The sequence below is a fragment of the Salminus brasiliensis genome, chromosome 3 (assembly GCF_030463535.1).
Source record: "Salminus brasiliensis chromosome 3, fSalBra1.hap2, whole genome shotgun sequence".
NCBI classification, from domain to species: domain Eukaryota; kingdom Metazoa; phylum Chordata; class Actinopteri; order Characiformes; family Bryconidae; genus Salminus; species Salminus brasiliensis.
In genome coordinates, this window is record NC_132880.1 from 2,196,636 (window position 1) to 2,223,021 (window position 26,386).

General features: G+C 44.2%; 1 protein-coding gene across 2 annotated transcripts; it reads left to right on the forward strand.

The window, feature by feature from the left end:
* Positions 1 to 10,882: 10,882 nt before the first annotated feature.
* On the forward strand, positions 10,883 to 24,525 carry rtbdn (retbindin). Of its 2 annotated transcripts, XM_072674531.1 has the most exons (7): positions 10,883 to 11,054; positions 11,313 to 11,417; positions 12,931 to 13,147; positions 13,524 to 13,620; positions 15,162 to 15,290; positions 15,963 to 16,059; positions 21,651 to 24,525. In XM_072674531.1, exons 3-7 carry the CDS (start codon positions 12,991 to 12,993, stop codon positions 21,984 to 21,986), a joined length of 816 nt encoding a protein of 271 aa, XP_072530632.1. In that variant the 5' UTR covers positions 10,883 to 11,054; positions 11,313 to 11,417; positions 12,931 to 12,990; the 3' UTR covers positions 21,987 to 24,525. The 2 variants fall into 2 exon arrangements, with proteins under 2 accessions (XP_072530632.1, XP_072530634.1); XM_072674533.1 differs by lacking the exon at positions 11,313 to 11,417.
* The last annotated feature ends 1,861 nt before the right edge of the window (positions 24,526 to 26,386 follow it).

Genomic DNA, 26,386 nt, shown 5'->3' on the forward strand with positions numbered 1-26,386 from the left:
ATAATTTAAACTGATGAATTCAACCAACTCCATCCAACCAAATCAAATTCTCACAGCAATGCTCCTCTAAAATGACAGTAGACAGTAGAGAGTTACTCCAACAAAAGCAGAAGAAACTCTTATTTTTAATGCCCTTCATTTCAGAAGAGCAGGTGTCCCAATACTTTTGTCAATATAGTGTATCAATATCAGTAAGTTCTAACACTGAAGCAATGGGAAGGCCTCACTATCCATGTCTAAATGAAAACCCATTGTGACACAGTCTGGCCTTCATGTGGGGTCACCTTAGGTGGCAGTATTATAAGGCAAATACTGCCCCCTTCTGGTTTTACAACTACAACTCATGTCCCGAGTGGCTGATTCTGAAGACTTTTGCTGATCAGAGACACTACACACACCCCCGTTTTGACTGGAACTGGGCTAGCCGGACTAAACACTGCCAGCTCCTGTCCCCTGAACCTCTGCTTTAACCTGAGGGAGATCACAGCAGGTGAGAACACCATGGTTTCATCCCAGGAACTTCATCTCAGAGTGGGATTGAGCTGCTGTGCTCCTCTGCGGCAGGAAACTCCACTACTGAGTGCTGAAATGAGGGCAAAACTGATGCACTATCGCCATCTGCAGGATCAGAGCATTAATAAGAGTAAGTAAGTAGACTGCCTCTAAAGTCAATCATGTGTGGCAGATTGTAAGTAGACTGCCTCTAAGGTCAATTCTGTGGGGCAGATTATAGGTAAACTGCCTCTAAAGTCAATCATGTGTGGCAGATTGTAAGTAGACTGCCTCTAAGGTCAATTCTGTGGGGCAGATTATAGGTAAACTGCCTCTAAAGTCAATCATGTGGGGCAGATTGTAAGTAGACTGCCTCTAAGGTCAATTCTGTGGGGCAGATTGTAGGTAAACTGCCTCTAAGGTTAATTCTGTGGGGCTGATTGTAGGTAAACTGCCTCTAAGGTTAATTCTGTGGGGCTGATTGTAGGTAAACTGCCTCTAAAGTCAATCGTGTGGCAGATTGTAAGTAGACTGCCTCTAAGGTCAATTCTGTGGGGCAGATTATAGGTAAACTGCCTCTAAAGTCAATCATGTGTGGCAGATTGTAAGTAGACTGCCTCTAAGGTCAATTCTGTGGGGCAGATTGTAGGTAAACTGCCTCTAAGGTTAATTCTGTGGGGCTGATTGTAGGTAAACTGCCTCTAAAGTCAATCATGTGTGGCAGATTGTAAGTAGACTGATGCACTATCGCCATCTGCAGGATTAGAGCAGCAATAACAGGCTTTACCCAAACTAATGCAGATTAAGCTGCAATAATCAATAATCAATATGCAATAATGTGACACAGGTGCCTAATAATGCGTCAGTCCCCTTCTGCTGCAAAAACAGCTTCCAAGCCGTCAAGGCATGGACTCCACAAGACCTCTGAAGGTGTCCTGTGGGATCTCACATGAGCATCAACCTTGTTGCTGGTTGTCCTTTCTTGGAACACCTTTGGTAGGTGGTGACCACTGCACACCGGGAACACCCCACAAGACCTGCCTGATGTTTGGGAGATGTTCTGACCCAGTCGTCTATCTAGAACATCATAGTTTGGTTCTTGTCAAGTGTCTCAGATTCTTACGCTTGTCCACTTCATCACCTTCAAGAACTGACTGTTCACTTACTGCCTAATGTATGCCTATGTAGATCCACCCTTTAACAGAAGCCACTGGAACCATTTCACCTAGAAGTGGTACTAATGTTATGGCATGATGTACATACTCATACGTAATATTTTGATGAGAAAGATTAGGGAAAGAGAGAGAGAGAGAGAGATAGAGAGAGGAGATAACAGTACTGAGGCCAGCAGGGAGGTCTATTTTCAGCCTAGCTGGGACGGCTGACCGGCTATAAGCTGTTTGGCCGTCAGATCAGGAGCTGTTGTAATCAGGTTCCCGGGCCAGACCCAAACACAGGCTGGTGTCCACCACCAAGAGGTCAAAGCATGGCCTGTTCCTGGCTGACACATGTTCTAGCACTAACACAGCTTAAGTGTACTAGACTCACACACAACTCCATCTGACTGTCCAGACTCCATCCATGAATGTCCACCCTCATTTAGAAGGGTCCAGACTCCAAACGTTCGTTTCTTTGGTTGGATATTTTATTATTATTATTATTATTATTATTATTATTTATTAGTAAATGTCCAGACTCTTTGTGTAAGGGGACAGTGGAGGTCAGTGCTGAAACAGTGTAGTCAAAAACAGAGACAGGTGGAGGCTCAGTGTGGCCACGATGAATGTGTCCACATAATTCAATTACGTCCAGGCAAAGGGTCAGCATGTGCAGTGTGTGTGTGTGTGTGTGTATGTATGCAATAGTAGGTGTGACCTCTCAGGTCTGTACTTTTAACTCAATGGCTAGAGAGACCTGAGAGGTCACAGAAGAGTAATTACAACACTGGGATGTGATCATCAATTATCACATGATTAATCACATGTGGGTCCACACCTGTATTCCTCACCCAAAATAATTCATAGTGGATAGTGAATAATTCATAGTGGGTAGTGAATAATTCATAGTGGATACTGAATAACTCATAGTGGATGCTGAATAATACATAGTGGATACTGAACAACTATAGTAGATACTGAATAACTCATAGTGGATACTGAATAATACATAGTGGATACTGAATAATTCATAGTGGATACTGAATAATTCATAGTGGATACTGAATAATTTATAGTAGATGCTGAATAATTCATAGTAGATGGTGTATGATTCATAGTGGATACTAGATCATTTCTAGTGGATACTGAACAACGTTAGTAGTTACTGAATAATTTATAGTAAATACTGAATAATTCATAGTTACTGATAAAGTAACTGTTTAATGTAATAGTAATGTTGAATAGTACCAGACTAAGCAACAGGCCAAAGCCCCCCTTTAGGAAGTCCTTCTGGTTAGTAGTGTGTAATATTTAAACACAGTTAGGACTTATTAAAAATAAACTGACAAAACAATTGGCAGGTAATTCCACCCTTCTCTGAGACGAGTTGTAAAACCCTTGAAGAATCAAACGAACCTTAAGCTGATGTGACAGACCGGCAGTGCAAAGCTGTTTTTCCCTCTACGTTGGCTCGGTCACGAGCCCCTTATGACTTCTTTAAACGGTGATTCATATTTCAGTAATCCCCGTGTCATCCCGATGATGTCATGGGCCCTCTGCTTACTGCACTTAGCTCAGGCCTTGTTGACAGCCTCTAATGACCTGTTTACAGACTGCCTATAATGGGTGGTCAGGGTTCTAGTACTTCCTGGCGATAACCATGAGAAGCATCTGGTGATGTAATCCTTCAAATAAATGCACAGAGCTGCTTTAAGTTGCACCCATTGCTGACACAGATGTGCAAATGCACACACACACACACACAGCTGGTCTAGTCCCTGTAGAGAAGAAGTACTGCCTATAGAATAGGACTCCCTGGAGCAGATAAACCAATCATGAACCTATTGGCGCCATGCTGCCTTATGACAGGTGTGGGCTAGAGGGGTATAAAGCCCCCCAGCATTGAGGAGCTGTGGAGCAGTGGAAGAACTGTGTTCTCTGGAATGATGGATGGGGAGCTCCATCCAGTACTTTTGGGATTCTTACTAACGCTCTTATTGTTGAATTCAATCAAATCCTCACAGCAATGCTCCTCCAGAATATAGAAGAAAGCCTTCTTCCCTGGACAGTAGAGACTACTTACTATAAACTCTTTTTTAATACCCTTGATTTCAGAAGAAAGTGTCCCAATACTTTTGTCCATATAGTGTATGTTGTCATTGTTGTTGTCTACATTTGCAGTGAAGCGCTTTCCTGGTCTCTACATGGGCTCCATCTCAAGCCCTCCCTGCCCTTGTTATTGATGCCGCTGACTGCTTTTAAACGGTGGCTAATTTTTTAACAATCATCCACACCAGCCCTGTGATGTCATGGGACCTCACAGCTCACTGCGGTTTAATCTCGACTCTTTGGCAGCTTCTAATGAGATAAGAGTTTTATCCTCCTTGGCCCAGCGACCTGTCCACGCACCGCCCATCTATTTCCAACCTCATTGACGCAATCTGGCGCTGACCATGAAGGATTTGACGCGTCATGGGGACACACCTGGCCTCCTTTTATAAGAGGAACTGCAGGTGGAGTCTCCACAATTCACTCCACCACTCGAGAAGCAAGCAGACACCTGGTCTCTATCATCACTTGGCCAAGCTAAGTGGGGTATACCCAACATCCAGCAGGACATGGAACCAATCGCACCAACCGTTGCCATCCAGGAGGCCCAGTTCGTCCGCAGGCCTCTGCGGGTCAGCCCACGGGGAGCTTCCTCACACTTCGTGGGAAGCACCATAGTCATACTTTCCTCGTACGCCGTGGCCACCATGGCCATGAACTGCGGGAAGAAGATGCAAGAAATGAAGTCGAAACCCAACGAGAACTGAGCAGACTCAGCAGTGCAAAGTGCCTTCACACGCCAATGTCCAGATGAAGTTTCCAGATGCATGCTTGACCAACATGTCTTCTAAACTCAAGGATCTGAAGAGGGAGCTGGTCTCCCTTTGCTGCCAGGCTGGAGCATCTCTGCTGGAATTCGATTCCATTCAGTTGCAAGAACATCAGTGATGCCAGATGATGATGCTGGATGATTATTTCTGGATCACAAATGAGGCTCCAATTCAATAGCTCAATCGTTCAGTGGAGCTTTAGCTTTTCCCAAAGGTTCTCAAAGGAGCTTCAACACTCCAAATCATCCCAACGATAATCAATGGAGCTTCAACCTTTCCCAAGAGTCTTTAATGGAGCTTCAGTGCATCCCATAGGTCCTCAAAAAAGCTTCATCACTCTGGCTCATCCCAAAGGCCTTAAAAAGAGCTTTGTCACCCCAACTCATCCCACAGAAGATCATTGGAGCTTCCACTCTTCCTAGTAGTGTTCAATAGAGCTTCAACTCATCCCAAAGATCTTCAAAGAGGCATCATCATTCCGGCTCATCCCAAAGGCCTTAAACGGAGCTTCACCACCCCAACTCATCCCACAGATGTTCAATGGAGCTTCTACTCATCCCAATAGTCTTTAATGGAGCTTCATCATTCCAGCTCATCCCAAAGATCTTCAAAGACATTTCATCACTCTGGCTCATCCCAAAGGCCTTAAAAGGAGCTTCATCCCCCCAACTCATCCCACTGATGATCACTGGAGCTTCAACTCATCCCAAAGGTCCTCGAAGACGCTTCATCATTCCAGCTCATCCCAAAGATCTTCAAAGACACTTCATCACCCCAACTCATCCCACAGATAATCAGTGGATCTTCCACTCTTCCTGGTTAGTGTTCAATTGAGCTTCAACTCATCCCAAAGGTCTTCAAATGAGCTTTGTCATTCCAACTCATCCCACAGATGATCAGTGGATCTTCCACTCTTCCCAATGGTCTTTAATGGAGCTTCAACTTATCCCAAAGTTCCTCTAAGACGCTTCATCATTCCATCTCATCCCATAGGCCTTAAAAGGAGCTTCATTACCCCAACTCATCCCACAGATGATCAGTGGATCTTCCACTCTTCCCAATAGTGTTCATGAGCGTCCTCTCTCCAGCCCTTAATCCCTCATGTACGACTGCTCAAGAGTGTCTGATTCTACTGCCAAGTTACCCTTGAGCCCACGAACTGGAAGGGACATGTTAGTGACTGATCCCTGCTGGGACAATACGAGCACCTTCAGAGGACGTCAGCGAGAAAACCACGTATCTGCACATTTCTGCAGCTGAAGGTGATTGAAACACCTGGTTAACATCAGGGCCATTGGCTGGAAGGGTTTCGGAGGCAGACTGCACAGCCTCAGCCAGTGGTGTTTTCTTTCCTCTTATTTTTCTATGTGGACATTGGCCGCCTGCCGTTCTTCTCCTTTTCTATCCGTAGAGCAGAGAATTTCAGATCAGTAGGTCGAGGGATTCATTTTTCATATTGTTCTTTTGTTTACAGCTGTAATTTCCAGATGTTTGACTGTGTGGGTACTGTACCACTGTACCATTTATACAGTAAGGTTACCTGGCCGTCTCAGAGCATGTAACATAGCAAATGCGTCTCATATTTCTGTCACTGTGATACACCTGTAATAAACTGCCTCAGAGACTCAGGCTGCTGCTGTGGTTTGTAGGCGCTCTGGTGATTGTGGTGCACTGCGAAACCATTTGCTTTAGTCTTTGGGGTAAAAACAGGAAGGATGATTGACAGCGGACCTGACCCAAAGTGCCACTGGTAATAAAATACCCAGATTTTTTTTCTCTCTCTGCTCACGACGTTCTCCTGAGAGAGCCTCAAATGTCATCATTGTGCAGAACACACCTTTATTAGATTGAATGCCAGTCAGCAGCGCTGTGACATTTGAGAATACAGCTCCGCACGTCTCCACAGCCCAGCTCTAAACAACAGCAGGGCTGAGGCAATGATCAAACACACACTCACACACACACACACACACACACTCACATACACTCACAACCATGCACTACTGTATAAAATTACATATAAGACCATAAAAGGTCATATGTCCCATATGGTTGTATTATACAAACTATATGGACAAAAGTATTGGGACACCTGCTGGAGAAACTGTTGTTTTTGTTGGAAAACCTGTCTCTACTGCCCAGGGAAGAAGGCTTTCTACTAGATTTTGGAGGAGCACTGCTGTGAGGATTTGATTGCATTCAGTGACAAGAGCATTAGTGAGGTCAGGATGTTGGATGATGATCACCACCCAACCTCATTCATCCCAAATTTTTTTCATTCCAGAGAACACACAGTTCTTCCACAGCTCAGCGCTGGGGGGGTTTCATACCCCTCTAACCCACACCTGGGATTAGGCACGGCGCTAATAGGTTCATGTTTGGTTTATCTGCTCCAGAGAGTTCTATTCTATTGGCAGTATTTCTTCTCTCCAGGGACTAGACAAGCTGTGTGTATGTGTGTGTATGTGCATTTGCACATCTGTGTCAGCACTGGGTCCATCTTAAAGCAGCGGGACCCATTTGTGTCCACAAACTTTTGGACACATCGTGCACATATTGAGCTATTCAGGATTAGAACTGGCTAATGCTAAATAATCCTGAATAGGTCCTTCAGCCTTAATCAAAGTACCAGTGAGACCAACTGCACTGCCTCACTCTGACACCAGGTGTCGCTAAAGTATGATGATGATGATGATGATGATGAGGAGGAGGAGGAGGAGGAAATACAGAAATATCTTCTGGCAAAATTCGTCTGGCAGGCGGGCAGGCCCGGTGAGAAGCTCATTATGGGGTAGGGTAGTCCGAAATACGTCCATCTACATCTTCAGGCCATTCTTTGGGCTCTTTAGGGTCATGTGAGGAGAACTGAGCCTAGTGAAAGAGCAAGAGTCGGATAAGCTGCATGACTGACAGCTCTTCGCTCATTCATTGCTCATATCTGGTTCATGTGTGGGAATTAAAGTGAAGAAAGAGTTGTTTTGAAGCAGTCATGGTTGTGATGTCACAGCCACGAACACATTTACATACGACTGTCTGTTCTCCAATCACCTTCCAGCAGCGTAGTCCGCCCAGTTTCAGTTGGCATGCATCAGTCTTAAAGGCACATTAAGCAAACAACAAACAAACAAATCAAATAAATAAATAAACACAACAAACAGGCTGTTTTAGGGTAAATAAACCCACACAGACGAAGGACGTGGTCTCTCGAAGCATTTTGGGCGGCAGTAGGCCTGTGGCAGGGTCAGGGGCCATGTGGGGAGAGCTTTGGCCTTCTGTTTCTCTTCATTGTTGAGAGACAAAAGGCCAGCGAGTGGGTAAGTGGGCTGGATCTGAGGGCAAGCTCTTCCAAACAGTGGATGCCAATTAGTTCTTGCCAGTGCGGGCTAATAACAATTCGGGTTACTTCTCGGGGTAAATCAAAACAAGGGCACATTCAGTGGCAGCGGCAGCCGGCCTTTGTCCCGCTCTCCGAATTCATCTCATCTCTCCCCGAATAGCTCCGGCACAAAGGACCTCATTGTTCCCATTCCAATGACCAAAGCATAACGTTTTCCGATTTGCCTCCCCCAGCTCTGCTCACCCCGAAAATAAAATGCCCCGATAGAGTGCTGGGCACCTCCGGGTCAGCAGCGCAATCCCGGTTACGAAACCAGTCGGTCTGCATAGTTTGGCCTCGACTCAGTGGGACAAAACTCGGGCCGTCTCTCTGGACCCCTCTGGACTGGTTTCGAGTGTTTAGATGTTTAAAGTTGAGCTGCAGGATTCATTTACCGAGCGTTTGGGCTGGTATAGTAAGCAGAGATAGTAAGCGTGTGACTTCGGTTGGGGTGAAAATTGCTCTGCCGTCTTTTAGCAAGCCTATTTACCACCCTGTTATTTTACCTCGGAATCTAACAAGGCCATTTTACGCTTTACTTTTTGGGGAGGGCTCGGGAAAGAAACTCAATGAGATCTGCTTGTATTGGCTGGCGAGATCCCATGCTAGTCGCAAATCCTGACATAGCCTAGCTTAGCCCGTTCATAGCTCCCGCTAGCACTAGCAATGCTCCCGAAACTAGGAGCTAAGGACTTAACACATGTCTCCTCTGATACATATATATATGTGTAGATCCCACCTCTTGACAGGAGCCACTGGAACCAGATCATCAGTCTTATTCACATCACCTGGCAGTGGTTCTAATGTTATGGCTGTTCGGTGTATTAGTCTGTAGATCCTGAATCCTGTCAAAGTGGAGAGGCTGAGGGGTACAATGCTGCACAGTAGAACAGTACAAGACAAGTGGCCTAGGCGGCTGGAATTCCCCATAAACTGGGGAATCAGGAGGCTGGAATGGAGCTTATTACTGCATGCTGTAAACTGATTACTTGTAATTATTAAATTCATCTAATAAACTAAAAAAGTCAAACGTCTCAAGGTTGAGAACAGTTCGGCTCAGAGTGGCTCGTTTGCTTTAGACTGTTTCTCCAGAGCTGTCGCTAACCTTGTATGTAGGTCGTTCTCTGTCTGCTCCCAAAACCGTCTTAATGCGCTGCGTGGCGGGCAGGATTACGCCGCGAGACGGGTGTTTAGGCAGTCAGATTAGAGCCCGAGCTCTCCAAGATGCACTGCCTGGGAAAAAAACAAGCTGCACAAAAACAACACAACCCCCGCCAAAAGAAAATCCCCCCTTCAGAGGACAGCGCTGTTCAGAGCGAACAGGCCCAACAAAATAAAGTCTTTTTCATTTCTTTCAGATTAGAGTCTCTAATGAGCTCTAAATGAAACCCCCAGGGTCCACTATCCACTTCCTCACCCTGAACACTACACGTACATACTACAGTCATAGTTGATACTGAATAATTCATAGTAGATACTGAATAATTCATAGTGGTTACTGAATAATTCATAGTGGTTACTGAATAATTCATAGTGGATTCTGAATAACTCATAGTAGATCCTGAATAATTCATAGTGGATACAGAATAATTCATAGTGGTTACTGAATAATTCATAGTAGATACTGAATAATTCATAGTGGATACTGAATAATTCATAGTAGATACTGAATAATTCATAGTGGTTACTGAATAATTCATAGTGGATTCAGAATAACTCATAGTAGATCCTGAATAATTCATAGTGGATTCTGAATAATTCATAGTAGATCCTGAATAATTCATAGTGGATACAGAATAATTCATAGTGGTTACTGAATAATTCATAGTAGATACTGAATAATTCATAGTGGATACTGAATAATTCATAGTAGATACTGAATAATTCATAGTGGTTACTGAATAACTCATAGTGGATTCTGAATAACTCATAGTAGATCCTGAATAATTCATAGTGGATACTGAATAATTCATAGTTGATACTGAATAATTCATAGTGGTTACTGAATAATTCATAGTGGTTACTGAGTAATTCATAGTGGTTACTGAATAATTCATAGTTAATACTAAATAATTCATAGTAGTTACTGAATAATTCATAGTAGTTACTGAATAATTCATAGTGTATACTGAATAATTAATAGTAGTTACTGAGTAATTCATAGTGGTTACTGAATAATTCATAGTTGATACTGAATAATTCATAGTAGTTACTGAATAATTCATAGTGGTTACTGAATAATTCATAGTAGATACTGAATGATCCATGTTAGATAATGAATAATTCATGTTAGATACTGAATAATTCATATTGCATTATGAATAATTGTAATTGTATAATAATAACTGTAGTTAATACATGAGTAATTTTCGTTGAATTAATAACTGAACAATACTGAGGTGTATTCAGTGTTGTGAGCAGGGCAAGCGCTGATGCACCCTGCGCGTCCCCTTCAGCATCAGATGGGATGGGGTGCAGGTGACTCAGCGTGCTCTCGGCACTCATCTGGACACAAGGGCAAACTGGTCATAACCAGGTCCATCACAGCGTGCAGGTGGCCCTCAGGGGTTTCTCCAGTTACACATCATCAAAGAGGCATAGAGGCTCACAGCTACATCCCCCAAGAATATGTATGTGTGTGTGTGAGAGAGAGAGAGAGAGAGAGTCTGTAGTAGGTATATATCGTTGCTTATATACATATATATAAATTAGATACAGTATATATACTTAAGTATATGTATATACACTAAATAATATACTGGATACTGGTACAACATACTGTGTGTGTGTGTGTGTGTTGTACCTGTATCCAGTATTGAATATGTACAGTATGTTCTGACAAGATATATGTGTGTGTGTGTGTGTCTGTTTGTGTGTGTGAGTCTACGTGTGTGTGTTTGTGTGTGTGTGTGAGAGCAAAGGGGGTGTTATCGTCCTTCGCTAAAGCCACTGAGAGAAACCGGAGGGCTGATTGTTACTGACAGCGACCCCGAGGAGAGAGACACAGAGAGAGAGAGAGAGAGAGAGAGAGAGAGAGAGAGAGAGAGAAGAGGAGGAGAGAGGCTGAAGCCGCTGAACGGAAGTGTGTGTGTGTGTGAGTGTGTGAGTGAGTGAGTGTGTGTTGAGTCTTTCAGCAGCAGCAGGAATCGGGTAGGTCACACTTTTCCTTAAAGCCTCGTTTCTCTGCACTTTTACTCAGGAGATGTTGTTGTTGTTGTTGTTGTTGTTGTTGTTGTTGTTGTGGTCAGTTGTGTGAGGGAGTAAACATCACTGAAACAGTAAACAAGCATAGTCCTGTATTGTTGGTGTTGTTGTTGTTGTTTAGTGAGTGTGTGTGTGAGTGTGTGTGTGTGTGTGTGTGTGTTTTATCCTCTTATGAGGCTCTGCTGTTTTTCTGGCCTCTTAAAGAGCACATTCTAGAGCATTAGGTCTGGCTGGGACTTCACCCACAGCAGGGCTGAGATTAGGGACGCTGCAGTGTGGTAGTGAGGGACGCTCTCCTGCTGCTCTTCTGTAAGTGCTTCAGCTGATGACTTCATATTTCAGTAAAAGCTGGGTTTTACAGAGTCTGTCTGTACTGATCTCTGAGCTCTGGGCTCTGTCTAACCTGCTCACTCTTGCTTGTACTGGCTGGGCTGCACTTTAGTGTGAACAAGCTGTAAAGGGGGGTTAAATGATAGTGATCAAATATTGTATTATGTTTATATATATATATATATATGTGTGTGTGTGTGTGTGTTTCGCATGTTCATATATCTGTAATATTTACCATATAAAAAGCAACCTTGTCTCTCCAGAACAGCAGCTTTACAGGAGAAGGACAAAAACTCTTCTAGACTTTCAATAGAAATCAATGTAAAAAAATGCAATTATAATAATCAGGTTTAATGCTCCCATTGTGGAGCATTTCTATTGGTCCATTCCTTAGAAAATTCTGATACAGCATAAAGAACCAGATTCATGTTAGGTCATAAAGCGTAAAGCATCAAAAATGGAGATACAAGGTTTTGACATGACAGTGATGACATTAAGCCCAGGGTTGGATTCTCTGCTCCTAGAACTTGAGACTAACTCAGGCAGTCTGAGTAATAAACCTCACCGTGTAAGAAGCCTGGGGTTTAAGGGGTTAAGTGGACTGTGCGGTTGGCGTGATGTGGCCGGGATTACTGTGATTGTATAGGTGTGTGTGTGTGTGTGTGTGTGTGTGTATAATAGAAAGGACCGGAGGGCTTGGCAACATGCCAATATTTTCTGAGCATGTTAAGGATATCGTCACGATTTGCTTAACCTCTTAACCCTCAACAAGGCTTATCACACACGAAGGCGTCCCACACTCAGTAACTGCAGGGGCTTCTGTCCAGACTGGAGGGGCTGTTCTTTGCTCAGAGGAGTTTGCAGTAACACTTTTCAGCCTGTTGGCGGAGCGTAGACTGCTTACTGTTTAATTACTGACAGTGTAATGAGTCTGGATTAATTGGATGAAGGGCAGCAGATGATGAGTGTAAAGGACTGAACTCTGAATGAGAGAGTATTTAAATAGCAGGTTATTATTTTTAATATAAATATTTTCACCATTAACCATCATTACTCTCATTACTCAGAAGTTCAGTAGATCAGTCTTATGCAATGGTTTGTTGACTTTTATCAATAATCTATAAATAGTTCTGATCAAAGGAGGATGGGCCCTCAGTGTGACCACTGTCAATGGAAAAAGATTTGATTCTAGGTCCTTTTGGAGCATTTCTATTGGTCACATCATGCCAAATATGAAATCATATGTGTAACCTATATGGGACATGGGACTTACTGAACCCAACTCTGCTCCTAGACGGCTTTGGTCCAGCCCAGTTTGGTGATTTACTTGCTCTCACCTGCATGCAAAACATCACTACCTGCAGTGTGATTCAGCAGGACAATGACCCACCTGGGCTGGACCAAGACCCTCCGAGATCAAGGGCTTTGCATTCATGCGTTCATGCGCCAAACACTACTGTACTACTGTGTAATTCCTCCGGTGCTGTCCAAGGTGCTGAACGCATAACTCCATCTTGACCTCTTCCGCCTGGAGACGCTCCAACGGTCCAGAATGGCCATTCCCAGACTGCTGCTCGGCCTCAGCTACCTGGCCAGCGTCCTCGCTACGCTAGCTTGGTGTCAAGAGGGGGCGTGTCTGCAGGATGGAAGACACAAAGCCACGCCCAGTCCGGAGCCTTATCTGAAGGAGTGCACGATGTACATGGAGAGTGAGTGGACGGTTTCCTATTTCCAGCCACAGAACATTATTCCAATGTAGAACCACCTGGAGCAGGAACGTAGCCTCTGACCTAGACTATATGTCCAAATGTTTGTGGACGCCCCTTCTAACGAATGCATTCAGCTACTTAGAGTTGCACCCTGTCCCGTCCCTGTAGAAGAGTCCTATTCTATTGGCAGCACTTCTCTACAGCACCCACTGATTAGCAATGGGTGAAGCTTAAAGTAGCTGAAGATGCATTCCTAAGAAGGGGTGTCCACAAACATTTGGACGTTCAGTGTTACCAAACTGACAAGGATACTATGTCCAATAACCTATTGCCTCTCAATCCCTCCCCCCCCCCTCTCTTTTTCTTTTTAACTCAGATGCTTGTTGCTCAGAGCAGGACATCACAGACTTGACTGCGCCCCCTGCTGGTGTTGACGGCACCCCGTGGGACAGGTGTGGCACTCTCAGTCCCGTGTAAGTCACAGCCAGTTCTCTTCTTTTCAGAATGGGAAAGAGGCGAAGTGAAGCCGGTCAGACTGTGACGCAGGAGGTCACTGACCGGCTCAGTCTGGCCTGCAGGCGTACTTTGATTAGGGCTGGAATTAAACTCCGCAGGAGGGCAGAATTGCACCCCTGCAGAAAAATAAAGTCTGCCGCACCGGATTCAGCCGGATCAGAAGCTTTGGCCAGGCAACAGAACTGAGATTAATACTAAATCTGATTCCCTTCACACGTCTGATGTTTATCAGATCATTTCTAAGAGTGTGAACAGTGCACACACCCCAGCCTGAATGGTAAACCTCCAGTATAGTGAGTCACTCGTTCAGGCTCCAGTCACACTGATGTAACCCGTCATTTAAACACATGATTAGACGCACATTTTTCATCCAGGCTCAGAAATCTGCTTACACAGAGGTGAAAAGCTAATCAGAAGATTATAACTCTACTGTGGTCATACAGTCTTACCCACTGACCTGAACCAGGTCCACTTATTCTCAATAATCATGATTAAACTGTTGAACTCTTACAGAATAATTAAACCATTAAACTCTAAGTCTATTATTTAGTTCTTAATCTGCAGACGTCAGGATGCACTTATTATTCAGCAAGTACTGTAATTTATTCAGTAACCACTATGAATTATTCAGTAACTACTATGAATTATTCAGTATTCACTATAAATTATTCAGTAACTATTATGAATTATTCAGTATCTACTATGAATTATTCAGTAACTACTATGAATTATTCAGTATCTACTATGAATTATTCAGTAACCACTATGAATTATTCAGTAACCGCTATGAAGTATTCAGTAAACACTAGGAATTATTCAGTAACTATTATGAATTATTCAGTATCTATTATGAATTATTCAGTAACTATAATGTATTATTCAGTAACCACTATGAATTACTCAGTATCCACTATGAATTATTCAGTAACTACTATGAATTATTCTGTAACCACTATGAATTATTCAGTAACTATTATGAATTATTCAGTATCTACTATGAATTATTCAGTAACTACTATGAATTATTCAGTAACCACTATGAATTATTCTGTAACCACTATGAATTATTCAGTAACTATTATGAATTATTCAGTATCCACTATGAATTATTTTGTATACATTATGAATTATTCAGTGATATAGAATAAACCACTACAAATGATTCAATATCTACTATAATTACTTAGCATCCACTATGAATTATTTCAAACCTAAGAATCATTCAGGTACCAGTATGAATCTACCATTAAGTATTCAGAATCCATTAGGAATTATTAATTAATTATTCAGGTACCAGTATGAATTATTCAGTATCTATTACAAATTGAAGGACAAACTTTTTACCACAAACTGAAGGAAGATTATCTGACGAAGCTTTTCATGTTGTGTATTCTCTCTCTCTCTCTCTCTCTCTCTCTCTCTCTCTGTCTCTCTCTCTCTCTCTCTCTCTCTCTCTCTCTCTCTGTCTCTCTCTCTCTCTCTCTCTCTCTCTCTGCAGCTGTGACGCCTTCCTAAAGAGGGTGGTCTGTTTCTACCGCTGCTCTCCTCACGCCGCTCACTGGCCACACCCTCAGCGCAACTCCTTCTTGAAGGCGGTTCCTCTGTGCACAAGCTTCTGCAGAGACTGGTGAGGCCACGCCCCCTCATGAGCATAATGTGTTCAGAATGGCTTACAACATACACACCCCACACTGTTGTCTACAACACTGGACTTAAGCAGATGGATCTTTCCAGGTGTCTTCTTTGTCCATTCTGAAGCTAGAACCACCACTGGCTATAAGCCAGTGAATTGAGTCGTTTGTTTCTGGACTCTACTGTCTTTGCAGAACTTTTAAGAGGTTCTTCAATTTAGAACTGTGGAGGAATTTCTTAAGGTGCTTTAAGGAACCTTCAAGAAAAGGTTTGTAGAAGAAAAATGGTTCCTGGAAGGTTCCTCAAAGCACCCTAAGAGAGTCCTCCTGCTTTAGTTTTAAATGAAAGAACCTCTTCAGGGTTCTTCAAGGTGTATTTCCTATGAACCTCAACATTTGCAATATACGGCACTAGGGTGTGTTTATGTTCTGTTGTAGCCTCAGGATGTGGGGGAACCACTTTTGGTTCCATAAGGAACCATGTTTGTACTAAAGATGTGTGAGGAACCTCTACTACTGGTAAAGAACCTTAATATCAAGTGAAGGATCTTCAACATTTCAGATGGTTCCACACAATTTATTACAAACATGGTTCTACATGGTTCTTTAAAGTCATGGTTCTAGAGGTTCTGTAAATGACCAGTCTGCTCTGCCCTCTCCTGTATCAGGTATGAAGCATGTAAAACTGACCTCACGTGCGCTCGGGACTGGGCTGGAGACCCGAGAGGACTCAACTGCACCGGCAGCTGCGTACCTTACCAGCAGGTACCACACCCACACCAGTTCACCTGTGTGCAAACAGGCGAAACCAGTGTGACCCTGACTGGTTCTGTATCCGCTGTCCCTGCTGCCAGTTAGTGCTCTCCTCCAAGCGCAAGGGCAGCTAGTGGCAGCTCGGAAGGAAGCAAGGGAGGAGGAGGAGGATGCTGGCCTTCACCCTGCCAGTGGGGGCAGCCTTGTGGGATGGGGGATGGGGGGGTGGTCTACGGATAGAGGACTGGGGGAGGGGTGTCGTATGATCTGGACGACCTCCGGACGTTCCTGACTCCGAAAAATGGAGGTGATCTGTGAGCTGAGAGGGAAAGAGAGGAGAGGAGGAGAGGAGAGGGAGTTGATATAAGCTATAAAGAGGCAGAGTGACCCTGGGCTTGGACACAGCTGGGACTTTCTCTGGACCACTGCCTGAAATACACACACACACACACACTCTCTCTCTCACACACACACACACACACACACACATAGACACACACATTCACACATTTCTTCACAGTCCTTGTCAGTTTCTATCTCCATATCTGACCATTGGCAGACTTAACATACATACAAGCGTGATAGAGAGACAGAGAGAGGCTGAGAGAGAGAGAGAGAGAGAGAGAGAGAGAGGGGAAGGGATTCTGGAGGGCTAAAAATGGCCTCCGAACAAACATGTAAAGTGGGTCGCCGTGGAGCGGCTGGGTGGAGGCATGTTAATGTGGTGGTGTGTTCTGCGTACATATGCATAATGAAGCCTGCAGCGCAGCAGAGCAGAGGAGAACCGAGGAGAACCGAACAGAGGGAGTGAGAGGAGGTCATCCCCCGGGGGAAGAGCAGAACCTGCTCGTTTATTCATCATGACCCTCTTTCCTGAAGGTTTAGAAGACTACGCTATGTGTCCAAAAGTCTGTGGACACCCCTTCTAATGAAAGCATTGAGCTGCTTTAGGTTTTTCCCATTGCTGACAGAGATGTGCAACTGCAACTGAAGCTAGAACTACTAAGCTAGAACCACCGCTGGCATGAAGCCCTGTCTGAAAGAACTAGTATATTATTGGATTGAGTTGAAGGTGGTCTTGCCTGGCGCCAATACGTTCATGAGTATCTGATCCAGAGCAGGTAGAGAAGGACTGTCACATTTTGGAGAGAAAGTTTAGACGACAACTTTGTGCTGTTGAACATTCGCCTATAGGGATCCGACACTCCAGCAGATAACGGTCGAGGAGACTGACACGGCCGTGGGAAGCTCTGTGGGCTTGATTGGCATCTCAGTGTGTGTGTGTGTGTGTGTGTGTGTGTGTGTGTGTTTGAGTGTGTGTGTGTGTGTGTGTGTGTGTGTGTGTGTGTGTGTGTGTTTGAGTGTGTGGGTGGTTTTGGGTTTTGTAATTTGGCCAGATTTGTACAATTTCAAGCACAACATACTCAGCCTGACAGTGCTGTAGGCCATCCTGAGGGGTAGAACGAACACACACACACACACACACACACACACACATACTTGCATATATATCTGCAAAAATCTCAAAGTCTAAAACTCTGTATCTCAGCAGTGAGAGCGTCTCTGCCTGTAAACCCATATAAACATAAGCATTGTAAGAGTGTCTCCCAGTAACTAACTCTATATAACATTAGAATAAACCCAAATATACATAGTCAGTGGTCAGTGAGAGTGTCTACCTGTAATTAACTCTATATAACATTAGAATAAACCCAAATAAACATAAGGTGAGTGATCAGTGAGAGTGTCTACCTGTAATTAACTCTATATAACATTAGAATAAACCCAAATAAACATAAAGTCAGTGGTCAGTGAGAGTGTCTACCTGTAATTAACTCTATATAACATTAGAATAAACCCAAATAAACATAAAGTCAGTGGTCAGTGAGAGTGTCTACCTGTAATTAACTCTATATAACATTATTCAAACAACACACACACTATACTGTTTCTGTTTTATTTGTATTTATTCTAATGTTACTGGCCAGTTACAGATCTTTGGAGAACACGTTCTCACTTTGCATTGTACACCACACACACACACGTATACAGAGACACACACTCACTCACACACACACACACACACACCAGCACACACTCACACACATGTCCACACAATTCAGTAAGCCTTAAGAGCAGATGTACAGAAGCAGACATTTTAGGCACACTGACAAATGTACACAGACAGTCCTTTGTAAACAAACAAAACACACACACACACACACACACACACACACACACACTTTGACTCGACTCACACACACACACACACACACACACACACACACACATAGCTTTACAGATAAAGCAGTCTCTTTTAAACCTGCTTTAGAGCTGATTCTCTGTCTCACAGAAGGGTCCAGCGCACCTGCTGGAGCTCCAGGAACCCTGCTGGTTCTTACAAAAACCCATTCCAGTCCAAACTGGTCCATTCCAACACGCCAGAACTCTGAACAGAACCTTTATATACTGCATCTAATCAGTGAGGGAGCTGGAAACAGGGGCGGAACAGGGCCTCCTGGGTGTTTGGTTCTCATAGGGCTAGAGCACACCAACCTAACATTGGCTGTGTCACACCAGTTACTGGAAAAAATGGGGAATGATGAAGGCTTATAAACTCAATGGACAAAAGTATTGGGACACCTGCTCATTGTCAGTGTCTTCTGAAATTAAGAGTATTAAAATGATTTGGAGTAACTGTCTCTACTGTCCAGGGAAGACGGCTTTCTACTAGGTTTTGAGTGGAGCATTGCTGTGAGGATTTGATTGCATTCAGCAACAAGAGCATTAATGCAGTCAACTTCCCAACTCATGCCAAAAGTATTGAATGGAGCACCACCATCCAGAGAACACAGTTCTTCCACTGCTCCACGGTTCCTTAATGCTGCTGGGGGGCTTTACACCCCCTCTAGCCTGGCATTGGGCAGCATGGTGCTAATAGGTTTATGATGTTGATCTGCTCCAGAGAGTCCTATTCTATTGGCAGTACTTCTTCTCTACAGGGGCCAGACAGGCTGTGTGTGTGCATTTGCACATCTGCATCAGAAATAGGCGCAACTTTAAGTCACTTAATGCATTTATTAGAAGGAGTGTCCACAAACATTTGGACATATTGTTTCTGCCAATCAGTCATCTCTTGAAGGCCACAGACTGTTGGAGTATCGTTGCTGACCATGGTCATCCCTTCACAACCACCCTTCATCTTCTAACAGCTGCGTCCAGCAGGATGGAGCATCAAAGCAAAGGTGTCTTGAGAGATTTCAGGAAGGTGGTGCCGTTCAGTGGTGGTTCTTAATCCAGTAGAACCCCTTTGGGCTGTGGAGGAACAGGAGATTTACAGCGCAGACCTTGTGGAAGGAGGAGGCTTGTGTGTGTTAAGGGGGAGTGAGGCGGAGAGATGGAGGCTCAGTGAGTGTGAGAGGGAGAGAACCCTGCTTCCTCAGCTGCAGTAATGATGTCCTCGGGAGTGTGTGAAGAGCAGGGTGGGCTGTGTGAGATGAAGCAGATCTAGTATGAGGTTGACCCTGAGGTGACTGTCTGCCCGGATCACAACACTACTCACACTCACACTGCTGCACACCACTGCGTCTGTGTGTGTGTGTGTGTGTGTGTGTGTGTGTGTGTGTATCCCTTCAGGCTAGTACTGTTGCATGCTGTGTTACCTCAGTAAGAGTGTGCGTGTGAGTGTACTTCATACTCTCTCAGGCCAGTAGACACACACAGATACAGGGTTCAGTTTAGTTGGGCGCACAAGAGAGAGAGAGAGAGAGAGAGAGAGAGAGACAGAAAGAGAGAGAGAGAGAGAGAGAGAGAGAGAGAGAGAGAGAGAGAGAGAGAGAGAGAGAGAGAGAGAGAGAGAGAGAGAGAGAGAGAGACAGAGAGAGAGAGGGAGAGAGAGAGAGAGAGAGAGAGAGACAGAAAGAGAGAGGGAGAGAAAGGAGAGAGAGAGGGAGAGAGAGAGAGAGAGAGAGAGAGGGAGAGAGAGAGAGAGAGAGAGAGGGTGTGAGAGATAAAGGGATGGACCTGCAGCATCTCTTTCAGCGTGCCAGGATGTGAGGGGCGCTGGTGCGGCTTAGGCTCAGGAAGATCCGTCTTCAAACCTGTTAAATGGAAGCAGATCAAAGCAGCTCTTCATAATAAAGCATCAGTCAGTCTCTACATCTCCATCCAGCCGACTGACGGAGAACACGCCTCAAACACCAACCATAAAACACTGCTGCGTCTGTCCGATGCCCTGCGCTCAGACGGGGTGTAATCAGATTAGCTGCTGTCCGCTACTCGGGCTAATAAATCACAGATCTCGCTTTAATCGGCATTTACTGCCAGACGAGCTTCATGTAGTGTTGGATTCGTTCGTGAAAAAGCCCAAAAGACCCAAAAGACCCAAACTCTGACCTGCTGCCAGCGAGCTCGGGTCTGTTTGGTGTAAATCTGCGCCACAGTCGTCCGTTTCGGTCGACAGCTCGAAGCGGTAGCTAAAATGCCAGTGGGTTGGTCACTGCTGTCCGTCTGATGACCCCAAATGCAGCACAGATGGACTGTTTACGACGCTGGTCGTTACCTGTTTACTGGCATTACTGATGAGCACTGACGATGAATTGCACGCTGTAAAGAGCGCTAACCCACCGTTAGCGCTAAGCTAGTGCTGGGGTACTAGATTAAACACATCTCTGAAGCTTATTAAAGATGTTCTGTGTGTTTTATCTGAAGCTCGTATCAGACATTAGCATAGAAATCAGACACTGTAAAAAACAGGTGAATATAACATTACAACAGTAGTCCAGCGTTAGCGCTGAGCTAAAAGCAGTGTATTTTTTCACAACACTTTCTGGCAGTTCTAGATTAAACACACTTCCGTAGCTTGTAACAAAATGTATGTTTTATCTGAAGTTTAGAATCACACACTGTACAAAGCTGTGGTAAATTCACTGCCACTGTTAGCACTGTTAGCTAATGCGGGTGTCAGTTTTTAATTTTAGGATGTTCTAGATAAACAGACACCTCTGACGCTTAGAAAAGACGTTCTGTATGTTTTATCTGAAGCTTGGAATCACAGACTGGGAGCAATCGCAGTAACAGACATTAGCATAGCTAGCGCTAAGCTAATGCGGGTGTGCTTGTTCAACATGTTCAGGATGTTCTAGATTAAACGCATCTCTGTAGCTCATTAAAGATGTTCTGTGTGTTTTATCGGAAGCTAATGTTGACATTAGCATGTATGTGTATATGTTGTTGTTTTTATATGTTTTGTTTGAGTTTGTAAAGTTTATACACAACATTTTCAGCTAATCTAAATGAGGTCACAATTAGACTTAATTAGGTCTAAGTATGGTCCGAACCTTGGACCAAATCGGATGGACTAATCCGGACTTTGGGCTAAATAAAGGTCCAAAAAACAACGTCCGTATGCTTGGTGGGATCTCTGAAGATCAGAAATTCTGATATTCTGTATTATCCGTTTTATCTGAAGCTCAGAATCAGACACTGTAAGAGCGCGGGCTAAATTTACAGCAGTGATAAACTGTTAGCACTAAGCTAATCCCGTGTATCAGAACTTTCCTTCTAATGATTCTAATGCTAGTATGTGTTTGTGTAACTGGCAGATGTACCAGCACGGGCGGGACCTGTGTGAGAGTCTCTGGGGCGATGCCTTCATGACAGTGGAGGACGAGGCCGGGGAGGAGGACGGGGTCGAAGGTCACGGCTGTGGCTGTTTGACCCTCAGCCCTTCAGACCGCGACGTCATCGCCGCCCTGAGAGCGCAGAAGGACAACCCAGATGAGCTGGACACCACCAAAAGCGGTCTGCCCCAGTACCGGGCCCCCTGCGGCCACGCTGCCGTGGCACCCCCGCAGGCCCGGAGTGGTACCGCTAATTCAGTGCTGCGTAAGCGCTCAGTCCCCGTCCACGACACGGAGGGCAGCGGCAGCGGCTTCTAGAAACGTTTGCTGGTTCTGGATCACGAGCAGAGGACCCCAATCCTGGGCTGATGTACCCCTGCCCTGCGTATCATTGCTTTTCTTTTTCCATCTTTTTTTGCTGTTTTACACCATAAACAAAAGCCAGCTGCCCTTTACAGTACATTCACTCTTAATACATAAAGGTGGTTATACGGTTTCTTTGGAGCAACGCCATTAAACAATGTACAAGATTGAAGAACTATTTTAAAACCCATAAAAATGTTTAGCCCAAGAACCCTTCAGGAACCGATTGAATGTTTATAATTAATGGACCAATAGAAAGTAATCTGAAATTTGACAAAGCTTTTTGGACAACCATTTAAATGTAAAAATAGCTAGGCCTTCAGTTCAGTAGGGCCTCACATATCAAATATCAAAAAACACCAGATATTCACTGGAAATGCTAATCTCTGCTAGCACCTCATGTGAGTTCTAACAGTATGTTACAGCTAAGCTACCGCTGGTGAACGTTTTTGGCCACTGTTGGATTAAACGCAGACACCTGAAGCTTGTAACAGACCTCCCTTTGGTTTTGTCCGAGGTCTGTTACGGATATCTGAGCTAGCATGTAGCATTTTTATAGCGACATTCTTAGCAATGCTGTTCTCTGTTTCTAGCAGCTGACTGCTCACACTACCGCTCACATTTACAACCCGTATCTAGAACCTCCAAGACACCTAGAGTGATGTTGTTCTCCTCACTGAATCAGATTTGCCCATTGGTTGATTCCTTTAGCAGTTCCCAGTTATGCTGGTGATTATAGTGAGGTGTATGGCCTTCAGCCCTGCTCCTGAAGTCCTAACCAATAGGAAAGCTATCTTAGCTCGCATCCTTAATATATTATGGAGAAAAGTGTTCTGATTGGACTGTTCTAGTTTCTCATCTTATCCTTTAGTTTCCAACTAAACGACTAATAGAGAGTTCACAACAGCCCTTGGCATATCATGGCCTCACTGACACTACTGCTCAAGTCATCTGCATCTTAGGCCATTTAAAGGAGCCAATCTGTTAAGAATGCTAATGTTGCTAACCATAAATAGAAGGCAAATTAGCATTACCAGTTAGCATAATGGAATCATTCACTACAGCTATAAGGTGTCTGCTCCATATTCACGCATTTAGCAGCACTACTGCTGTACATCCACTCTACTCTACTCTATATAGATCACTGTATATCCTGATCTGCTACATTTCTATGCATTATAGGACCAGTGATATTACTGGCTGGCTGTATCCGGGATAGCCCAACCTGTGGACCTGAAGGCCTCATTGACCTCTAGTCAATGCCTACAGCAATGGATGCTGAAGTGTAGTACGCCCACCAAATACGTGGCTCGTTTATTGGTAATTAACATCAGTAGCAGCTTTGTGGTTGTGGTTGTCTAAACGTTGAATAGCAGTAATGTAACAAATAGAGGAGGCGTTGCGATGGATGGCGTTGTCCTAAAGCACAAACCGGTAGGTGCAAATGTCTCCTCTAGCCTCTCAGTCTCTCAATGCATGATGTCAGTGTCTTAATATTGTGCTAATCTAGTATAGCCATGTATCTCCATGCCACAGGTTCGGCTTTTCAGAGTGAGGGCGGAGCCTGAACGTTTGTAACACAATGTTGTAACTGTTGTAGTGTTGAAAATTCAAGGTTATGCTACAAAACATTAAAGGAATATTTCACTAAATCGAAAAGCAACGTACCCCAGATCTAGCCGGGGGAGCTGTGGAGCTGCGAGGCTAATGTCGCTAACCAACACTAGAAGCCAGTAGTCACAAAAACTGTCTCTGAGGCCTCGAACCACCTCAAACCAGGCCTTTCTTGATGTGGTTGACGGTGCACAGAGAGGGTGTTGGAGTCTCCTAGGGACGTTTCTAAGCTCAGCCATGTTCAGCTCCTCTGCTGCGCTCTCTAAACACTGGCTTCCTGTGGCTGCTGCCCGCTTCGGTGGTCCACAAAGCCAAGAATGGACCCCTGCGTACCTGATGGCAGTGTAATCAGAGTTAATCAGAGTGAAATCACAGTGAAGCTCCTCAGTAAGCGGCTCTGGAGAGGAGCATCTGCTAAAGGCCTTCAATGTAAATATAGCCACACGTTCACAGGAAGTCTATAATACTGAACCCTAAACCACAACAAGTCGGCAGCACCTCAGTAAACCCCTGGGTGTTTGTTAGCTGCATTAGCTTTATTTTCCTAGCGCAAAACTAAAGAAGCAACATTAGGAGGCCAACCATGACCTGGCTGGTGGTGCAGGAGCGAGGTACGTGTAAACTGGGATACGTTTGACTCTTTGCTGAAACATTCCTTTAAGACGATGGAGATGATCTGGGAGCATGCTGGGAGTCTTGAGTGTGTCTGTGTTGGCGGCTCTGTCACAGTGCAGGTTTAAATGCAGTCCAGCCAGACTGTGGTCATGGACCTGAGTGGACATCCTGTGGACAGACTCAAAGCATGCCTGTTTAATCTGAATGTGAACACTTTGCTGGACTGCTGTATCCTCGACTCCCTGAATAAACACTGTGTTTCTAATGCGTCTTGTGGTTTATTCAAGATGGTCCTGCAGTCCTCGGTGCACTATATGTCCAAATATTTATGGACACCCCTTCTAATGAAAGCATTTAGCAACTTTCAGTTGCGCCTGTTGCTGACACCGATGTGCAAATACACACAGCTTGTCTAGTCGCTGTACAGAAGAATTACTGCCAATAGAATAGGACTCCCTGGAGCAGATCAACATGATCCTATTGGCCTAATGCCAGGCGTGGGCATTGAGCTGTGGAGCAGTGGAAGAACTGTCATCTCTGGAATGATTGATGGTGGTGCTCCATCCAGTACTTAAATTGAGCTGAGCTGGGGAGTTGAGGATGAGGTGGGGTGGTGACCTCACTAACGCTATTGCCGCTGAATGCAATCAAATCCTCACAGCAATTCTCCTCTCTGGACAGCAGAGACAGTTACTCCAACAAAAGCTGCAGAAACTCTTTCTAATACCCTTGATTTCAGCAGTTCAGCACTGAACGAGCAGGTGTCCCAATACTTTTGTCCAAAGCAATTTCAATAGGTTCATTCAAGACACAAAGTGACTCAAATCTGATGTCTTTGGCTAAAGGTAGATCTGATTAGATCAGACACAGATCTGATTTTTTTTTTGTCTCAGGGCCTTGTGAACATGTCTAATCTAATCTCAATCAAATCAGATTTGAGTCACTTTGACTATGTTCAGACTGCCAGCCCAAATCCGATTAGATCCAAACCACATTAGCAGATGGTTTGAAATGCGATTACAATCAGATTTGTACCGATGTGCCTCAGTCTGGACGCTCAGATCGGATTTTTTATTTATTTTTTTGCTTTACTTACAACACCACAAATCCAGAGCGACCTCCATCGACCTCTCCTGCTTCCGCAGCTCATTGGCGCCTATGTCGTTACCACGGCCACCCATGCAGATTTGTTGTTTGTTGTGATGACCAGACACACAAATCTAATCTAATCACTTGCAAATAACAGTGCGGACAGTCATCTCCTCAGATCTGATTTGAGAAATACATCCGATTTGCCAGCAGTCCAAACATGGCCTTTCACACATGCTCCTAGATCAGATATGCATCCGATTTGAGGGCATGACATGACATGGACCTGAACGGTCGGATCAGATTTCATGCAGTACACCTGCAAGTCACTTACAATCAGAATCAGAACTGATTAATCAGACTTGTAATGTAATGTGAACGTAGCCTTAGGGCTAAGTAGTGCACCTCGGTACGATATGAAGCCTTTAATGTTGACACATAATCAATTTTTTAGTCAAACACCCCCCCCCCTTCCTCCCCCCTGCTCCCTCCCTTCTCCTCCTTGGCCCAGTGATGAGGGCTGGCGTGTCTGTCACCTTGCCTGGCTTTGACACACGTCAATCAGAGGAGTTTGACCTTTCGTGGCATCAGCGTCTGTGTTATTCTCCGAGTACACAAACACTGTACGCTGTACGAACACAAGCTAAGAGCTGCCGAGAGCTTTTTATGTGCTATTATCAGTGGAGATGGAGGGTGATGGAGGGAAATTTGGTGGAGTAGAGGATGAGGACTTTAATCTTAATAATTTATGGTACCTTGATTTAGTGATGACTCTATTCAGTTGTTTGGCTGCTGAGGAAACGTGCATATCTCCTTAATATCCATAAAAACAAAAGTATTCATATATATATTTAATATATAATTAACTTTTTAAGTGCATAACTACAGGGAGGACATGCACAGAAAGATCTACAGTGTATTACAGCTATTTATTATTAACTGTTAATCCATTAGTGTGATTTGTTGTTTAAATGGCTATATATAATATGTATGTTGGCTAATACTACTGAATACTGAATAAATTATCATTCATTCTA